The sequence below is a fragment of the Cryptotermes secundus genome, unplaced genomic scaffold, assembly GCF_002891405.2.
Source record: "Cryptotermes secundus unplaced genomic scaffold, Csec_1.0 scaffold88, whole genome shotgun sequence".
NCBI lineage: Eukaryota > Metazoa > Arthropoda > Insecta > Blattodea > Kalotermitidae > Cryptotermes > Cryptotermes secundus.
In genome coordinates this window covers 1,718,464-1,739,313 of record NW_019724585.1, presented here as the reverse complement: position 1 = coordinate 1,739,313, position 20,850 = coordinate 1,718,464, and the positions used below count along the sequence as shown (strand labels likewise).

Below are 20,850 nucleotides of genomic sequence, written 5' to 3'. Positions count from 1 at the left end.
CGGTGAATTGGACAGGTATCTTGAGTGAGAATATTAGTCTGTTCTTGCTAATTTTATTTCCAAGAAAGTTTTATTCCAACCGGGTACCCACATTTTCCAGATTACTCAAACTGTCCCAATAGTCGCCGATCATACTGGCCGTGCATTTTTGGAGTGTCCGAACAATGGGGTGTTAGGTTCGAATCCCACCTGGAGGATGGATAATTTACGCGTTCTGTGTTACTTTCTATCTGTAACGGCCTTGTGATGGGCTGTTTCACCTCCAAGGAGTCGTACCAAACAGAAAACGGCCAGCTGTTTCAGAATTATTTTGGGCTGAAATAGGCTGGGGCAAGAGGGATGGGAAGTGGAGGTATAGCCCCGCTATTCTTAACCTCGGCACTAGATGAAAGCGGGTGACCGTTCTGCCTCAGGGGAAAGAGCTTACAATAACCCAGATCTGGTCTTGGCGCTTTTGTCAGTGTCAAGAATTGAACCATGCCGTCCAGCCCGTAGCCCATGTGTTTTCATTGCACGGTGCTGAAGTAACTAAGCACATGGAAAATTTTACCTTTTCTTTATAGGCTATGGGATTTAATCCGCCACAGGTGAAGAGGAACTTCAATTTCATTTATAGCATAAATTGAGAGTCATGGTCGTGTTTCAAGATGTTATACCTAACTGCCCGTTGCAGTGCAAGTCCATATACTGTGAAATTTTGGGAGAGGGTTGAGGGCTCCTTCTGCACACGTCCATGGGTAACGCAACAAGAGGAAGTAGCACTTCATCGCACACGGTCTACACAATGTCATCAGCTACACCTGCTCCTACTTGGTACAAGGTAGGAAAGGATAAGGAAAGAAAGAAAGACGAAAGAAAGAGAAGACGTATAATATACATTTAACACTTTCTTCTGTCTACAAGTATCTGAAATAAAAGGAAAGGTTGTATGAAATGAGAGAGTATTCAACTTCCGAAAGCTTCATTACAAGCAGAATTTACAGCAAATAGACATTTTATTTTTAAGTGGAGGCCCTTGTCAACACGTGTAGCTTGGAGTGTAACTAAGCTACGGGCTGAACAACCTAACAACAGGTGTTCGTTTCCCGACAGATGCGGGACATTTTCTTCTTATCCATAGCGTGCACACTACCCCTGATGACCACACAGCTTCCTATCCAGTGAGTACCAGGGCTCTTTGCCAGAAGTAAAGCAGTCGGAGTTTGAAGCTGAACGTTCAGTTTCACCTATTGCAGAGGTTAAGAATGTGTGGAACTGAACTACACCTCCACTCACCCATACGTCTTCAAGACGTGGTGCTTAATGATGTACAGGGTCAGCTTTGCCCTTTTGCCTTTTACCCATGTCACCGCAGGGTAAGGAGTCGGCGTTCAGAACTGGAAGGCACCTGCGGATATTCTGAATAAGCAATTGCGCAGTACTGAAGCTTGGAGGCCGGACTGCTCACCGTAAGTTACATCTTGTTACACGTGCTACTGGCGGCCTTGTGTGAATCCGGAAATGTGCCTTCTAGTTTCATAAAAGGAAGTATGTATTTGCCCCAGAGAGACTATCAGCTTCCGAAGAAGTACTCAGCACTGATTTTGTTAGTGCTATGCATAAACTCCTAACTGACTTTGACACTAGAGTGTAATAAAAAAAACAGTTAAACAGTTTGATCTTTTGCCGAGAATGTAGACCTAACTTTCTTTTAAAAAAGAGTTGAAAACGCTGACTTCTATTTTAATACACAGAATTACTGGGTTTTCTTAACTTTTCCATCGTCCGGTATTATAGAGAATGGAAAACAAGACGTTTCGAAAACTGGATCTGTTTCCATCATCAGGTGAAAGGGGAAGAAGACACATACTTAGTTGGGCCCCTTAGAAAGAGTTAATCTCAATCACTGGACAACCGCCTGGTCTCAAATGATTAAATAGCTGTGTAAATCTGACAGGGGTTCTCCAGTGATTGAGATTAGCTCTTTCTAAGGGGCCCAACTGAGTATATGTCTTCTTCCCCTTTCACCTGAGGATGGAAACAGATCCAGTTTCCGAAACGTCATGTTTTCTAATCTCTAGAATACCGAACGATGGGAAATGTCCAAAAACCTAGTAGTTCTGTGTGTTATACACCATCGTCAGAACCCTTCAGAATCTACTTCCATGTTAATTTTTTTAAATAAACACAACCTTTTTTTGATATGACTCCATCCCCCCGATGACACATCTGCTGATATTCTGAAAGAGTAACGTTTGAGCAACAAAACAAAAAGATTGGACCCCATTTCTTCTTACTTCAAATTCCGAATGAAGGTCTTTTGAAGCGAATGTACTTTACAAAATATAATAATACAAATTCCTACTCTCCTTTTGGCGACTTAACAATACGCGTCGGAAATCCTCGACAATATTATTTTAATCACAGTAATGAACTACCGCTAACGATCGGGATTTAAGATAGGGTCACTTCAAACTTGGGAATATGGAAGTGGTTGTAAGTTTGCTTTCAAAGTATGCCAGGAGAAGGCTGGAACTGCTTCGGCGCTCTATCGCGCCGTTGCCAAGGAAATGCCAATTCAAATGTCTCAGCGGGCAACGTAACACTGTCGCGGGAAAAATGTTGACCTCGAGCTACAGCTTAGGCGGACTTTGGATGTAGAAGGGAGGGTGCTTCTCTACAGGCTCTGAGCTCCATGGAGTTGCATCTCCTGACAAACGTGCCGTGCAAATTTAAATTATTGCTTTCTTACGTTCCTATAACATATTTCATTTATATTACCCCAATAATACTGACATTTCATAACGTTATTTCTTTCGTTTCGTAATCATTTGTGTTTTCTTGCGTCATGTCTATAGCCTAAAGCTTTTTGTTTTTCATGTCCTTGGAAAATACTAAGTCATCATCTGAAAATGTTATTGCCGGTTCGAAGGCGGCTTCCTCTTACATAAATAAAATTTAAGGACACGTGGACACACACAGAACCATTAACATTTCTGTTTCAGTTGATCCGTAACAGAATTTACCTTCAAAGTTGGTGTCATTACAATATAATCAACTATCCCCTTGGGGGATCTTTTGCCGAATTTACGACAATGTACGTCTAGGAGCTGGAGCACTGTTTTTAGAGGGCTATGTTGGAGGGAGTTTTACTAGGAATTAGTTTGTGCGTAAGGACAAAACTGGAGCAGGTAAGTAAGGTGATCATTGTTGAATTTCGTTTATATTAGTTTTAAAACGCATTCCTTTAACAACAGGTACTCTATGTTTGCAGCAAGCAATAATAACTTGGACATACTTTTAAGAATGTGGTAGAACAGCGAACTACAAAAAATAATACTATGCTGAAATTATATGAACTATTTACCTGATGATGTCCTTGTAAGCTCGAAACTCGTCGTGTGTGGAAGTAACGTTTGTAATAAGTGATAATGTAGCAAAACAACAGTCAAGGAAGACAAGAAGCTGCACTTTCAAGACTGTCGCTGCAAATTGAATAATATAAAAACAAAATCATGTTTCCATATTTGGAAAGACTGGGTGAAAATGGTGACATCAGTACGACTTCAGGAATGTCATCCATCACAGATCAGTGCTACGTGAATATGATCATTCTGGCCACAACAATAGGGGTCCCTCACAGGGGCCAGCTCTAACGATTTTCTTTAGTTTCGGTAATGTATGGTAAAATATCTCCCTATATTAGACTGAATAGGCGGTATCTTCAGAAAAATAATTACACGCACCCTGCGGGGCCCTGTAGCAGAATGTAAATTTTCTCTAAGACGGCTTGAATAGTTGGATTGGTTGTCATTCTTATTTGGTAATTAAGAGTTTGTCCGTCATAGGTCGATGATCAATGAAAATGAACATGCTTGTACCAAAACTAGGGGGCCTACGAACACAAAACTACGGTATTCTCGACAAGGATGCATGTCTGCGTTCATTCTGTTACGCTGAGTATTAATAAGGCTCAAACTCTATGACGTGATTGGCTAAAATATTTTAACATTACGTCACTACTTACCTGTCCCTTTGCAGGAGCGCCGAAGAACAGACAAAAGACTTCAGTATCCATCGTTAAGGCCCTAGGGTTTCGTGTACGATGGGCTCTAGGGATTTTAAGTTTGTAATCACCATTCGTACATCCACCTGACAAGACACCGATTCAATCTTTCGTGAGTCTGAGCTGGAAGCACCAGCTTCTTCTTTTCAGAGGTAAGTTTGGTGTGGCATTCTATTCGGAAACACTCACGTCTCATCAAAATTGAACATTAGGTTCAGTGAGCACCTCCCTTCTTCAACAATTCCCTAAAATCCTTCATGATTGTCTCAACCATTGTCTCTTTCTTCATTAAGTTTTAAGTTACGGAAGTTTTGCTTTTAATATCCTTCAATTCTTCGAGAGAATAATCATCATTGATAAAATCATAAATATTTGTTGTCTTCTTATTGATTGTTGTCAGAACTGAAACGCTTTTTTTTATGTATCGAATTTGAAAACAAATTTTTCATTGTTTCCATTGCTGCCTGTCTTGATTTTTGAACGTTCCAGCAGCGTTTGAAGTGTCAGTCACAGTGGCCGCGCGGTCTAACGCATGAAATTCGGGTACTTTGCTGTAATATTTTCAATTTCGTATAGCATGTCCTCGTTCTCGTAATTCACTGCGAAAGAAAGTGGCGTGAAAGTGGGTAAGTTGTTATGACTAGGTGTGGGTTAGTTGTCAGACTGTAACATCTTGTTCCGCTGTTATATTGCCATCTGATTTTGCATATTGGCAAACACGAGAACTTAGAAGAGGAAAACGAAAAGAGGCACCAGGACCAAAGAAAAGTATATGGAGACGGCAAAGGAAGTTTCGGCTAAAGCTTTCAGCGTAAGAAAAGAATCTGATAATTATGGTGATGATTATAATCATCACCATCATCATCATCAGTAATCTGTCAAGACGACAGGTCCACAGTCTCTTCCAAAACAATTCCTCCACTTAATGCGATCTAGAGCTTTCTCCTTCAAATGACAGTATCCTCTTCTGTCCCCAAGGTCATCCAGCATCTTCTTACGTCTTCTTCCTCGTCTTCTTGTCACTTCTATCCGCCCATCTATCTTTCCTTCGATAACTTCTTTTAGAAGGCAGTTTCTGCGTAAAACATGACCAATCCACTTAGCCTTCCGTTTTCTTATTTCGTGTAGGATATTCCTCTGCTCACTGACTCTAATTAACACTTCTTCATTTCTCACATAATCGGTCCAACTGATCTTCTCCAATCTTCTAAAATACCACATTTCAAAACTTTCCAGATGTTTCTGATCTACTGCCCTAAGTGTCCATGTTTCAGCCTCATACAGAGCTATGCTCCAAATGTAGCATTTCACTAGTTTCTTCGTCAAATTTAAGTCAAATTTGCTGGTAAAAAGATTCTTCTTCTTGCTAAGCGCAGCTTTTGCCATGGCAATCCTGGATTTAATTTCACTAGTACACCTTCCATCATCTGTTAACAAGCTACCCAAATATTTAAAACATTTCACATTCTCCAGATAAATATTCAGTTAATTTTATGACGCTACGGATATTTTGCAAAATACGTAAAGTAGGGAGTGGAAGTAATTTTACATAAAATACTTTTATAATTTATTTTAGAATTGATAATTAAATTGTACTGTACTGGATTTAAATCCATTCGAAAGGAGCTAGCGATCTGAAATAAATGATAGCACGTGTTGCTACAAGCCGGAAGGTCGCAGATGCAAGTCTCGATGAGGTCACTGGATTTTTTTTTTTCAATTGACGTAATCCTTCCAGCTGCACTATGGCCTTGGGGTCGACTCAGCCTCTAACAGAAATGAGTACCAGGAATTAATTAAATAATTTTCCTGGGGAGTAAAACGCGGCCGGCGGTTAAGGATGACAACCTTACCGCCATCTTTGAGCCGATTGTCTAGATAATGTGAGACCCTCAACGTCTCACAACCCTATGGGCTTTCATGGCCTGTTACAGGGATAGCTTTACTTTACTTTATTTTACTTATGTGTTTAAAACTGTTTCCATTTCAGTATGAGCTGCAGTGTTAACGGAAATTACATTCCTTTTGTACTTCATAGACATAAATACGTCTGAGGTTTAGACAAGTCGCATAAGAAACCTCCTTGACTTCGTCCTCCTCATTCATAGGCACCGTATTCATGGGTATCATGTGAGTCAATTCTTGCAAACAATTGGAAAATTGCTTACGTTTCGGTCATAGTGAATGACAGGAAATGATTTTTTATTTTTCGTGACGCATTTCATAAATAATGAAACATAAATCTGTATTACTTATACCAGGCAATCAGTAACATCATTCTGTTAGTGCACTTGACCTTGATAAGGAAATGGAACGGTGATATTTCCTTTCCCACTTTATAACACTCACAAACTGCAGCCTTCAGACAGGTCCACTTTTGGAAATTTTTTATTTATTTATTTATTTATTTATTTTTTTTTTGTGAATGACTTGTCTGTCACAAGGTTAGGAACTCATCCTGGAAAAGTGTGAACATTTATAACATCCGACAAATAGTGAACCGGTCTCTGCCAAATGCTTTCACACCAAAGAATATTAAGTCTGAATTTTTAGGAACAGAAATATGACCTTTTAACTCTGCGGATTTCTCGCCTTCTACTGCGACGTCCATTTCAAGATAACAAAATCTCGAAAATTTTAAACTCTCAGATTCTCACAATTCAAACTTGAATTTAGATATTAACAGTGAGCCCCCAACATCGGGACTAAACAAAGGTCATTCATGTTCAGAAAGCAATCTGCACCTTATCAGACCTTTTGCAAAAGCAGAAGCACGAAGGCGAAAAGCAAGGGTCGCTGCTCTTCTTACTGACCCTGCAATAACGCCGCATTGGAGGCTGAAGTAGAGACACGCTCAGCTGTTCAGTGATAGCCATAAGAAATCACGAAAATCTAAACAATTAAATGTTAGTGTTCGAAGAGCTGACTCATCATAAAAGAGAAGATGAATTCTTTGGTAATGAATGTGCGAAACCTTACTCAAATATTCAGAGTCTTACGAAGTATTCCAGTGCATTAACTGTAATAAACGGGCTCACGATCATTGTCACCAAATCTGCGACTTCTGTGATTATAGCAACTGCAACCCTGATAATGACGATGATTCCACGTCTGTAGACTGTTGTGATGGGGTAAATGTAATCGCTTTGGATACGACTATATATGTTTATCAAATAATCATGAATTTAAAATAATCATTTATGTTCTTCATCCAACTCACATTAAATGCGACATATTATAGCGTGTTTGGGGCACCGAGGACGTCCTTCGGATTGTTAATTGGTTTTATTAACCACTTGCAGGTCGTAACTACAATTACTTAAGACACTCTTGTTGATTTACACAATTGACAATCACTACATGTTAATCTTATCACTACGAACTTTCCGTGACTATCTTCCACCAAGAACTCTTTCACTGTCACTTAAACACTCAAACACCCTCAGATACTCCAGAATACTCTCCAAATACTGGCATCTATTCAAAGTCAAAGTCACATTGCAACTGACGATCAGTTAGTCAGTCAGTAAGTCTTGGTGTCGAGCCCCATCTGAGGCTCATGATCAGATATTAATTATTACCGTTTGACAGTTATGGTCTTATTTTTGTGGGATGCCCTCTCTGACGAGATGGCGGGTCTGTCTTTTGCATATGCTGCTGGCCCTTTCCAGCGCAGTCTTTCTCGGGTCCGAGTCCCTTGGGACTCGCAACCATATTTTACTGTCTCAGATTTGAGACTTCCTTTTTCGTCACCTCCTACGACACGCAGGGTCACGGTGGAGGTATTCGACACCGCCTCCACACGGGGGTCACATCTGTTCTGTCTGTAACTGTCGTTATATAGCCTCTGCAATGACCACACAGAAAACAGCCTATATTGTTGGAACGTGTTTACCGAGCGATTGCATAGCAACGGTCGCCTTGCGTGTATTCCGTCGCGAGGTGTTTCGCTGTCAGTTACCTACCAACGCTATGTCCATCCACGTTACAATATGTTAATTAAAATATGGAAACTGTAATCACATTAGACACCTTCTTGCTAATCAAATAATTCTAATAAATTTTAAAGGTGCATTTGCATGGGTGTAAAACTCTAAGGTAACAATTAACCCCATGTAATGTAAAAATGTACCCCGTGCTTGGACACGTTGTTACATTATGCTTAGTGATAAAGTGGTAGAAGGTAAAGGTAAAGCTATCCCTGTAACAGGCCGTGAAGGCCGATAAGGTTGTGAGACGTCGAGGCTCCCACATTTTCTAGACAATCGGCTCACAGATGGTGGTAAGGTTGTCAACCTTACACGCCGGTCGCTCTTTACTACCCAGGAAGATTCCTGGTACTCATTTCTGTTAGAGGCTGAGTCGACCCCAGGGCCATAGTGCGGCTGGAAGGAGTAAGTAAATTGGAAAAAAAAAATCCATCTTATCGGGACTCGAACCTACGAAATTCCGTCTTATAGCATAATGCCTCACCCAACAACGCTACAGTGTGCCCCAGTAAAGTGGTGCAAATATTTATTAAAAACAAATTACAGGAGTCATGTGAAAAATATTACATCAAAGACCAATGATGTCACTAATATTGTGCGTCGTATCATTTCAATACGTGTGATATTCGCATGACAAAAAATCACAAAAATGTAAAGACTAGCCGCGCTTTCCCTTACTGCCGCTACAGGAAAAGAATTGTATATTGACGAAACAACAAGGACTTTTCGTTGAAGTCTAGGTACCTGTACCTTGCTGTTTGAAAGGAAAATGCACCTTTAATTTGTTGTAAAATTGTTACTCTCACAGCGTAAAAGTTTGTTCCCAGAGTCTGCACTTAACGCAAATAGTTTGATTTGTTTCATTCTGGTCCGTCACACTAACAATTACAAATATAAATCACTAAACTAAACTAAATCCCAGGAAACTGCTGTGTTTGTGAAATGTTCTATTTTGTGTACTATGTATTGTAGCATACAAGTGTACGTACCTTACGTCTAAACAATTTATGTGATGGTGGTTTCCTATTTGTAGTGACGTTTGCCCTCTGAAGTTGGTCCACAGAGACCGAAACATGTAAGGGTGTTAAGTTTTCATGTAGTAAAAAACTTACAGGTCACATTGGACGGAGTGATTTATATTTGTAACGCAAATACTTCTCGACAGCTCTAGTAATTTGTTTGGCATAAAGGATCGGAAATGAAGCTAAATTCTGAAACATACTGTGAAGGCAAAGTTCAAGACAAATTCAAAGATTGCAAAGAAAACTAATGACGCAGTGGACTCGATATGGAGGGAGATACCATCGCCTACAGCAATTCAAAATAAATCATGGATCCCTCCAGACAAATGGAATCGTATTGCTGTTCCCTGAGTTGAGGCAGGAACAGCTACCGGAAGTTGCGGATAGAGGTGTTAATTGCACTTCGCCTGGATGGGATTGTTTCCAGCAGTAAAATGCGTTCAAATAAATGAATCTGTTTTGTATACAGCCGTCTACATCAGCAAGCTGCGTCAAAATTAATGCACATGTCAGCGGAAGTAAGATACATGTAGATAAATGCACTTCTGTTAAAAAGCGGTCAAAGTCAAACGACGTTTCGGAACATCGCCTGAAGCTTCTTGCTGTTTTCTTTTTCGGCTTGCTCTTCAACCCTAAGTATGGAGGCAACATATTCCTCTGAAACATTGGTTGACTTTCGCGGTACTGCATGGCATCGTATCCCAGAAGAAAACAAGGTAACATTGCTTACACCATTCTTTAAATCTTAAATACTAAGTAACTGAAATCTACGCTTTAAAAATTTGATGTTTAATGTTTGAAAATATAAATCGCTTGTAGTGTTAGTAGCTGCTGAGAGATTACACTTTTCTATGTGGGTGAAACAGACGGGGCCATTGTATTACATCATGTTAGCATGACTTCAATCCAGACGTCATGTCTTCCAAGGTCTAGCAAACATACATCGCGTGCTTTGACCAACCGACATTGAACTCCACGACGTAGGAAGTGTCAAGGACTCTCTCACGGTTTCCATTCCAGCATTAGTCTGAATAAATACAAATTATTTACGAAATATTTTTCAGTGTCTAACCAGCTAGGAAGCACGTAAGGTCGGCCTTCAAGTCGATTTAAAGCAACAAAATGTCATAAATGCGCTTTTCAATAATTTTTTTTTTCTTTCTTCCCCCCCCCCCTTGGCACTACAGCCCCAGTGGGCCTAGGCCTGCCTCCATGAACTTCTCCGTTCCCTTCGGTTTTTCTAGATCTTACACATTCGGTAGGACTCCTTGGGTGGGCGATCAATTCGCCGCAAGGCGTTTCAATAAGTTTAGCCGCCAAAATTCTCTATGGATTTATTTCAGCATCCTAACAAATTTACAGAAAATGGTGTTAATCGTGTAACAAATAAAAAACAGTACCACAAATCGCCTGAGTCACCGTTTTAGATTCCGGTGCTTGACAGAGGTTCCTAACTTATTTAACGGTTTGTTTTCAAATGCAGAGACTACGTGGCATCAAAGATAAGCGAGAGAGCCCTAACATGAAGAGCAGTTGGTAGCACTGGAAAGACTGCTTGTCCACGCGTAACAAACAACTCTTACAGCAACAAAAGTAACATTAAACACAAGCAAGATTGAAAAATTAAGTAATCAATCCAAAAATATATCTAAACAATGAAATTCTTCTATTTGGAATCTATATTCGTATTATAATTTCAAAGAGTATTTAAAAATCTTTTAGGAAGTAATAAGAAAAATAAAGGAAGTACATCATAATTTTTATTTCATTGGTCCACCAAACTCCATTATTTCCCCCGAAAATATATTTTATGAAATGGGGGGGGGGTAATTTTAACGGATTAGATTTAAGTTGTATTTATGGATCCTTGTTCGTTACTACAAAAAAAAATTATTGTTTCACATTGAAGTCAGGAGTGGTGGTTACCATTTCTGCTCCGAATTCGACGGGTCAAATATTCGGAGCTAGGTACAGATAAAGATTATTCGAAAATAATCCGTACCGATACACTGGTGAGATTCTAAATCATCGATTCATTTTCCGGATTAGTAAGTTTTGTGTGACAGTTGCTCTCTCCATGAAAATTCTGATATAATATCTTAAAATAAACCACGGCTCTCTTCTTTGGCATCCTTCTCAAAACTACCCAGCAATTTGACGCTACATAACCTATGCAACTGCTACATACTACAAAAAAAAGGCGGAAGAGCACACGCAATATATTACAGGATTAAAATTGCAGGGATAGTTTTTACACTATTTCCATGAAACTAACAGAATGAACGCACAATTAGGTTGCATATCTATCCTTGCTCTTCATATCCGAAAGCACTGAACGTATTTAAGACTACTACCGATACAAGGCGTTAGAATTAAACTCAAAGTCAAAGTCACATTGCGATTGTGGGTCATTCAGTCAGTAACAGTCAGTAAGTCTCGGTGTCGTGCCCCATTTGGGGCTCATGACCAGATATTTATTACTGTTCGACAGTTACGGTCTTGTTTCATTGGGGCGCCCTCTCTGACGAGAGGACGGATCTGTCTTTTGTATATGTTACTGGTCTTTGCCAGCGCAGTCTTTCTCGGGTCCGAGTGCCTTGGAACTCGCAAACATATTTTACTCTCTCAGATTTGAGACTTCCCTTTTCGTCGTCTCCTACGGCTCGCAGGCTCACGGTGGAGGTATTCGACCCTGCCTCCACACGGGTTTTCTGAAAGTTTGTAGGAACAATATAAATGTGTTCAAATCCGTTCATTTTGCACGAAACAACTAACAATGTTACCTGTTCTCTAAATGAAAACGTATCAACATACAAAATGAAACGGTGCATAAAAAAATGAAGGCAGATCTGCCCGTGCAGATAAACCTACATACGTAGCAATAAACTGAGATAACCACGTAGTAACTGTGTCAGTGTACTGTCGAAATATGTCAATATGAAGGTTACGTCACTGCGATATTAGTTATGGAGCAATTATTAAATGCAAAAGTTATTTGGTTTTCATAGCAACAAATTATAGCGTATGTCTTTATGCCCGTTGTAACACTCCAGCATTGCTCCATACTCATTCATCTTTACGGATGATAATATATGAGCCAGGATAGCTCAGTCGGTATAGCGACGGGCTGGACGGCCGGGGTTCGGCTCCCGGTAGGGACAAGATATGCTTCCTTACTCCAAAGGATTCAGACCGGCTCTGGGGCCCACCCAGCCTCCTATTCAATGCGTACCGGGTGCTCTGAGGCTGGGGCGTAAAGCTGCACCTCTACTCTCCCATAAATCTCCATGGCGTGGTGTTTAATTAGTTAAACATGGGAACAATTTTACCTCTATTTACGAGTATGTACGTGTATATAGGAGCCACGCCATAGCTCAAGCGGTTAGTCGCTGGTTTCCCACCGCTGCGGCCCGGGTTCGATCCCGGGTCTTGTCAAGTGGGATTTGTGGTGGACAAAGCGGCGCTGGGCCGGGTTTTCTCCGAGTACTTCGGTTTCCCCTGCCAATCTTCATTCCACCAATTGCTCCATAAACACCCTCAACTATCATCTGGGGCTGGTACAATAGACCAGAAGTGGGCGCAGTACAAGGGACTTAGTCCCACCCCACTAGCAATAAAAAAAATGTATACAGGAGGAGACAGGCGACATTAGTCTCACAACCTTTCTGCTTCCACTGACTTGAGGAGGGGTGGTGAACACTGAAAGATCATGTGGTAGGAGCATTCACCTTCCTGTCCACATTTCCTGGAAATGGAGCTTTCTAAGAAGCAGTGACCAGTCAAAACAATGTTATCAGTCTACACTGTTTACCGTCCAAGGCCAATACGCCCCTAGACTGTTTATCCGAAAGTTCTCAACAGTTTCAGCTCTCGGACCGTCTCTGTGATCTAGTGGTCAAGGGTTCCTGGCTACAGATCCAGAGGTCCCGGGTTCGATTCCCGGCGCTATCAGATTTTCTGAGAAGTAGTGGGTCTGGAATGGGGTCCACTCAGCCTCGTGAGGATAATTAGGGAGCTATTTCAAGGAAATAGCGGCTCCGGTATAGAAAACTGAAATTAAATTCCGTGGGGATTCGTTGCGCTGACCACGCGATACCCTCCATACGCTAAAGTTGGCACTAACTTCGTCGACAAGCGGTGGTCGTTCGGACAGTATAGTTCGCTGGAGGACTAAAACCACGGAATCTGTTTGTTCTGTTTCAACTCTCGCATACCTGGTGCGGCAACTGAGTGTTGGGAGTGCCTGTCCTTAAACCATTCCCTAACCGTGAGTCTACTAACACACGATGGAATTAAAATTGTTGGTAGGAGATCGAATCCCTCCCTAGACAAGGCTTCCGCAGCCACTTACTGTGAACATGGCTCCAGAGGAGCGTACTTTGTTCCGATCAGACATGGTACATTTTGCCCACTGACATCCCCAGGCAATCTGATGTAATTAATTAAATAATTTTCCTGGGGAGTAAAGCGCGGCCGGCGCGTAGGGCTGACAACCTTACCGCCATCTGTGAGCCGATTGTCTAGATAATGTGGGACCCTCAACGTCTCACAACCCTATGGGCCTTCACGGCCTGGTACAGAGATAGCTTTACTTTACTTTTTTACTGGGAACTTCGTTAAAAAACTTTTAAAGTTTCCCAAAGAGGGCCGATTCACCAGACATGGTTCATTGATAAGGCGCGTCCACATTACTCGTGATCGTCGGGAGACTCGTCTGGCTTTTACTTGTGCTCGTAAATCTTCGTCCACATTACTTCAGTTGCTCGCCAGGCTTCGGCGCGTGAGGATCCGTATATTTACTCGTAGTGTGTATAGGCTGTAGTCGTATTTTAATTTACTGGATATAGTTTTTAAATTAAAAATTAAAAATTTACTTGTATCGTGACTTGTCATATCGTCCACATTACTCGCACACGAGCACGAGCACGAGTAATGTGAACTCGTCTGTACACATAACAACGGCTGGTACCACTGACAGTCTACTAATAATGAAATGGACGCTTGGAATACGTGAATACGTTTTAATCTCAATATTAATAGCATGAAACTGTAATTCAATGAGGCATGTATATCTAAAGTGAAGTGTTAACATTCATGAGTGTTTAAAAATCTGCCTGTTTTTGGCTTGCCTGAAAACAGAATTGTGCAACTCAAACACACTCTTCTGTCCGTCCAGCAATTTGCTTTCGACGCCATCTGTATGGTCGAGAGGGGTCGAGAGGAACACTCAGACAACAGCAACGTTTGCCACGCCACAGATAACGTCGACGGACATTTTCCTTGAAACAGTCCTATTCACCAAATGATCTATCCACCGAGCCCATGCAATGTGCTTTTCGGTATAATAAATAATTAACGCAATATAGGAACAAAAGTTTGGCTTTATTACAGCGTGCGTATTAGCTTGGCAACAAATTAAGTACGACAAGAGTCTTCTGGCAACAGGTCATATATATTTTCGTTAAGTGTACAAAATTTCACTTGGCCTAAATGACATTCAGAGGGCGAGGGTGTCACAGATCGGGGTGTTGTGAAGAGTATCTGGGGCTATGAGAGAGGAAGTGACAAGAGGATGGAGAAAAGTACACAGTGACGAGCTTCATAATTTGTACATTTCTCTTCGTATTATTAGTATGTACAAGCCAATGAGATGACCGGACATGAATCACGTATAGAGGCTGTGAGAATTGCGTACAAAAGTATATTAAAATAATGTGAAGGGAAAAGACGCTCGGGAGACCCAAGAGTAAAAGAGAGTGTGTTAAATTGCAGACTTATCTCAAAGAAATACGGTATGGACTGGATTCATCTGGTCCTGAATACGGTGCAGTAACAGACTCTTCTTCACGCGGTAATTAAGCTTTGCACTGCATGAAATGTCGAGAATCAGATATCAAGGACACCGACCTATGGAATTTTAGTCAGTAATGTAAAGACGCTGGCGAATTATGGCAACACAGGATGACTTGTTCATAATGCACCATGTAAAAATATGATATGGTAGTCGGCAACGTTAGATAATGAACGTCAAGACTCTCCATAATTTAAAACATTATAGAATAGATAATCATACAATACGCACAGTTATGCACGTTATTTGCAACTTGAAATTGAAAGAAATAACATGGGAGCAGAGAAACGTAACTAAAGGCAAGACAGGCTACCCACGTCACCTCATTCCTTTCCTCTTCATGTGTATCCCACTTTTGAAGCTCTAAACTGAACGAACCCCATGGAGCACAGTGTTTTCTGTAAGGCACGTAATTGATAATAAAGAAACTTCTTGAATGTTACGGAACCTGAAGGCTAGTAACATTGTTCACCATTGGTCCCTCTTCTGATCTAGACCACATCCTCCTATTCATCTTCTTAAAGATCCATCTCAATATTGCCCTCCCATTTAGACTTGGTCTTCCAAGATGTCTTTTTATGTCATGTGTTCAAACCAAAACTCGTATGCATTTCTCTTCTCTCCCATACGTGCTACATTTCCCCTCACAATTTAGCCTCCTTGATTTAGTCATCATAATAGTATCGTGTGAGGAGCACGAATTATGAAGTTCATCATTATACCTACAATACAATAGCGAGGAACCCAGTTTTACACCCAAAAAAACTACTGGTAAAATTGTAATTTTAAACTTCGTGTTTTTACGTAGCAGATTGGAAGACAGAAGATTTTGAAATGATGGTGGCAAACATTCCCATACTTGCCCGTAACTTCTTCACGAATGCAATTTTCATTTTATCCCGTCATCTCCAATCTTCTTGAACCCCGCAACATTCCTTTTTATGGCCTTGTTTCTTTGATATAACTCTGTCCTCCATTTTGCGTTTACTTGTAGACCAAGCTCCTTACAGAACGGTAGGGTAATAACTCATTCAATACAGTTCTGATTACACATGATATATATTTAGTCATTTTATACAACAGTGGGTTGAGTTTCGATTATCCACGGGTTCGCATGTGCAGATTTGATATCCAGGTACACATGCCTACCTCCCAGCATCCAGTGGTAGTAACTGTGTCTGAGAAAATGTCGGTCGGTGTCGAACAGCGTAACGTGCATTTCACGAACTCGGAATAACTTTCCTTCTTAAACACAAAGCACCTGATTGTTTTGCCCTGGAATACTATGGCTTAAAAACGTAAACGTAGTGGTGCTCCCGCAAAAGAAGTTAGAAAATTATTGACACCAAACCAGAAAATCGACGTGCTTGACAAACAAGTACTATTATGTGGTGTAAATGTAGCAGCTGCCGTCTTCTATCAGAACTATTATACGAAGCCAAACAAGTGCTTTGCAGTACAGTGTGTGTGTGGGATTTGAGAGCATGCCGCTAGTCGTTCAGCCAGTCCGGCAGAAGTTCCTTTCTTTATCAGCGCTATCAGACTCATAGCCAATCAACCAACAGACCAAAACGAAACCCACTCGTATCACAGCATATGCCAGAAATAGTTCCAGCTGTTACGCAAAATTTTCCTGCGTCCTCATAATATGTTGACATCAACGCGCCGAATTCTTTTTTCGAAACATGTGAAATGTGAAATTTTAAAGCCTGGCCGCCTATACAAGGTGTCTAAGGGATTTTAGGAGGGTATGTTCAAGCCTAGCACTGATTTCATTCAACTTTTCAGAGAGAGCTCGGAGATTTCAGTCGTTTCTTTTTTGGACCAATAACGACATTATCTCTCTGTCTGAAGTTAGTTTAGGCTGTATGAATAGTTTATTTCCTATTTCTCTATTTTGAAGAGTAACATCTTGAAATTTATGTCAAAAGCGACTTGCTACTTTACTTACATAGTCACTCTTCACACAAGCAACAGACATGAACACCTCTTGCACCAATCTGTAACGCATGTACAGCACCTCGACACAGGAAACGACACGAATTACTCATGACCGCTCATGACTGCATATGGCAAAGGTCAAATATAGTAGCAGTAACAACATAGGCTCCGGTTTTGCGGGTGACCCGGCGCATAACGCATAGACTCGCTTCAAGCTAATGTTTAACGATGTGTTGGAGTGATAATAAAAAGAAATTGTAACGCGTATAGGTCATTGGTTTGCCGACCACGCCCACAGCCTGAATCGGCGAGGACCGATCTGTTGCCAGTAGCTCATGGAACTCCGGAAAGATTTTTGGTAGGCTCTCCAGTATTCTCCCTGTACTTTCTTTACTACATGTTACATCAGTTTCTCGTGTTTCTGTATGTGTGTATAAATAAAAACCATTTCATACAGCATATATGTACATACCAGGGGCGTAGGGTACATGGATGTGGTGGAAGCATTGCTTCCCTATAGAAAAGCAACCAAGAACATTTCTGGCAATTTTTCAATTTCAAAAAAATATTTCATACTTCAAAATATTAATTAATCTGAGAACATATATTACATATAATGAGAATATTGCAAGTTTTAATGTGTTACATAGACAATTTATCAGGATAGATCAGTTATTTTCTTCCAAAATGCAGGGAAATTTAAACTGCAACACCCGCGGAAGCAGCAGGTCTTTCGCTTCCACCCTCCCCTGGGTTAACTGGCTGACTCAATGTCAGTGTTGTGTGTAAGTGAGCTATGCGCTATGGTATGCTACCAGCTTCGTGCTTCCAGCAATGTTGTCAGATGTAAGGCACAGTTTGCAGTAGAATAATCTGTGACCTTGCAGTTAAGCGTGCTTACTAGAAATTCGCAGAACCAGGATAGGTTGTCATCACTGGCTTTGATGAACATTGAAAAGTCCTTCCTAAACAAACTGCAGTCCAAACCCATTTTTCTAGATGAGGTTATTGATCTGTTTGCCAAGAAAAACAGAAGAATCGAGCTGAATTATAAACAATAAAGTAAGCATTAATTATATTCCAGGTTCACAGCCCTCTCATTTGATGCTATAAAATTGTGTTGATAATTATGTGTTATTTTAATATATTACCTTAAATTTAGAATACATATTAAACTATTAGCTGTTTTCTTTTAAATAGAAGATAGAAACTATAGGATATGTAGAAAAAATTTATATACACGTATATAAAGTTGCTTCCCTGCTTTCGGTAGTCATGCTACGCCACTGGTACATACTACGTTTGTTTATTCTGAACCCGGAACTTCTGTGTACATGTTTCAGAGGCAGATTCACCAATGGCATTTCACTGGAACTCACTTGTACCCATGGGTTCCCAAATATATTACACCTACTCTCACCTTCTGTTGCTGGCTTCCAACTGTTTCTCCACACCTCTCAGTCCGTAGTTTAGGGGTAACGTTCCCACCTCATGACTCAAGGTACACGGGTTCAAACACGGCGGAGGTCGTGGAATTTTTAAGGGCGGAAAAATTCAGGGAACAAGTCCTCTGGGAGGGACTTTAAACCGTGGGTCCCGTGTCGTAGATTTACGGCACGTAAATGTGTATATATTAAATGTAATTTTGACGGTGGAGTAAGTCTAACATAATTGTAGTGCAGCTAACTGACTGTCACTTCTTTTGTGGCAGAATGAGAAGATTCAATATTGTCAGCCACTGGAGCTGATACCAGCCATTTCAATTCAATTCCAGTATTTCTTTCAGATGTAACTGAATACTACTTTCTTGCTTTATTTTCTAAATGCCCACTTTCCGTGAGGTTTTCTGATAAGCATTTGGTGCAAATTCACGTCTTTCTCCATCTGGGCTAAGTGCATCACAACAGACTTCACTATTCTAAAAACATGAACAATAATAAAAAAGCGAGAATATTATCGACTATGGGCGGAATGGAGTCGAGTTTCATTCGGGGCATGGGTTTTATCTTTCCATCACATCGAGAATCTATAAGGGCCTGGAATGAGAACAGTCCATAGGTCTATATTCATAAATATTTTTCGTAAGTTTACCAAAGGTTTAACTAATACAGTCATATAAGTACTGCCTATCACATATCATGGGCTCCTCTGGTCTGACTTCTCTGTGTTTATTATGTGATTGATAAGATCAATGGAAGAAACTTCTTCTGGCATAATTTCAAAAGTTTACAGCTATTATGGCTTTTCAATGACAGAACTTAATGATAACTTCTTTTCAACTGACAGAATTATGCGCCTGAAAAACGCTGCCACGTGCACGATCAAGGCCTTACGTGATATAAGAAATTGTGGGACTTATTGCCTCTGGTAAAGATAAACTTGCCCTGTGCTTAACTTATTAAGCACTATGCAATAAAATTTTATGGGGGAGTGAATGTACAGATCTACGTATTCTTGATTATGGCACTAGCTGGAGGTGAGTACCTGGGCCACTTTACCCCTGGGGAAAGAGCCCACTGTTATCCATTGGATGGGAGGCTAGGTGGGCCCCGGAACCAGTTTGGATGTTGTATGGCCACTGGTAACAGTTACAAAATTCTAATTAAACTGTCTCTTTCATCAATAAACACAGATAATACCAAATGCAATAAGATGTTTAAAATTAAATTAAACATAACATAAACAAATATTAAAAGAAGACATGCCAAAATTGTACTCTTGAAATGAGAAAATTGGTTTCAGCTGCCATTTTGGTAGTGACGCCACAGAATGTGGGCCTCTTAGTGTTGCTGGTTTTTCCCTGTCTGCACAAGGTAAAACCACAGGTATATAAAACCAAATACTGTGGTTGGTTAAATTGGACACAAATGAAAAGATCCAGATACTTGAAATCACAATTGACAAAACCAGTTGGCAAGGAACTGCTATATACATAATCACAAAAGTACACTGATATACTACAATTTAACTTATTAAAAACTGAGCTTTGAAATGGTTTCTATGAAAATTAATGAAAAACCATTCAAAATTCCGATTAAATGGATAAAATTGAACATGGGCTGCCTGAATACATTAATTTCAAGTAGTTTAAGATTTTTATTTATCATCCATGTTGCTTGTTAATTATAATAAAATGAAAATGATTACATATAAATGATAAAATTTATACAATTCAGGACAAGTTATATTTATTCTAGAAGATATAAAGGAAATTAATTTTAGTTTTCTAGTTCCACCTAAAATATAACTGTTGCATTCAAATATCACTGATAACTTTAAACTGAAATTATATGTACACCATTCTCTATGAGATCATTCTAATTACTATATACAGCATAACTTAAACATTTAGCACATTGCACTGTACGCCATATCTGCACTGCTTATTTGATACCCTTTCACCTCATATTCAGCCTACCACTCTGGCTTCCTTACCAAGGAATCTCTTTCATTTTTCCTCTGCAGCTCTGCAGTCTTCATATGAAATATATACATCCAGCTGTCAAGGGAGAGATAAATCCTCAGTCAAACTTGATTCATGGATGGTTAGGTCAGCACAATCTGTATAACACACTAATACATTAATCTACTTCCACATCTCTTACAAAAGCATTTCTGCACTGGAATAACTATCTTATGACTGTAAGACATAAGCAGCTGTACTCTTCCCAATTTCTTAACATTTTTATTACTATGTGTCACTACAGAACCTTCACAATTTTTTACACTCTTAGTAATGCAGTAGATCAGAAACACCTGGAAAGCTTCGAAATGTGGTGTTGGAGAAGGATGGAGGAGATCAGTTGGACCGATTATGTGAGAAATGAAGAAGTGTTATTTAGAGTCAGTGAGCAGAGGAATATCCTACATGAAATAAGAANGGAAGGCTAATTGGATTGGTCATGTTTTACGCAGAAACTGCCTTCTAAAAAAAGTTATCGAAGGAAAGATAGAGGGGCGGATAGAAGTGACCAGAAGACAAGGAAGAATACGTAGGAAGAT

The 20,850-nt window shown here is 40.2% G+C and overlaps 1 protein-coding gene across 1 annotated transcript in view; it reads right to left on the bottom strand.

The window, feature by feature from the left end:
* LOC111862255 (probable 4-coumarate--CoA ligase 3) overlaps nucleotides 1–16,933 on the bottom strand; it is a 54,174-nt gene extending 37,241 nt beyond the window's left edge. The window contains exon 1 of the mRNA XM_023847490.2: nucleotides 16,859–16,933. Coding sequence (XP_023703258.1) covers nucleotides 16,859–16,918 — 60 coding nt within the window. The 5' untranslated portion in view covers nucleotides 16,919–16,933. The remainder of the gene's footprint in view (nucleotides 1–16,858) is intronic.
* Between the last annotated feature and the right edge of the window lie 3,917 nt (nucleotides 16,934–20,850).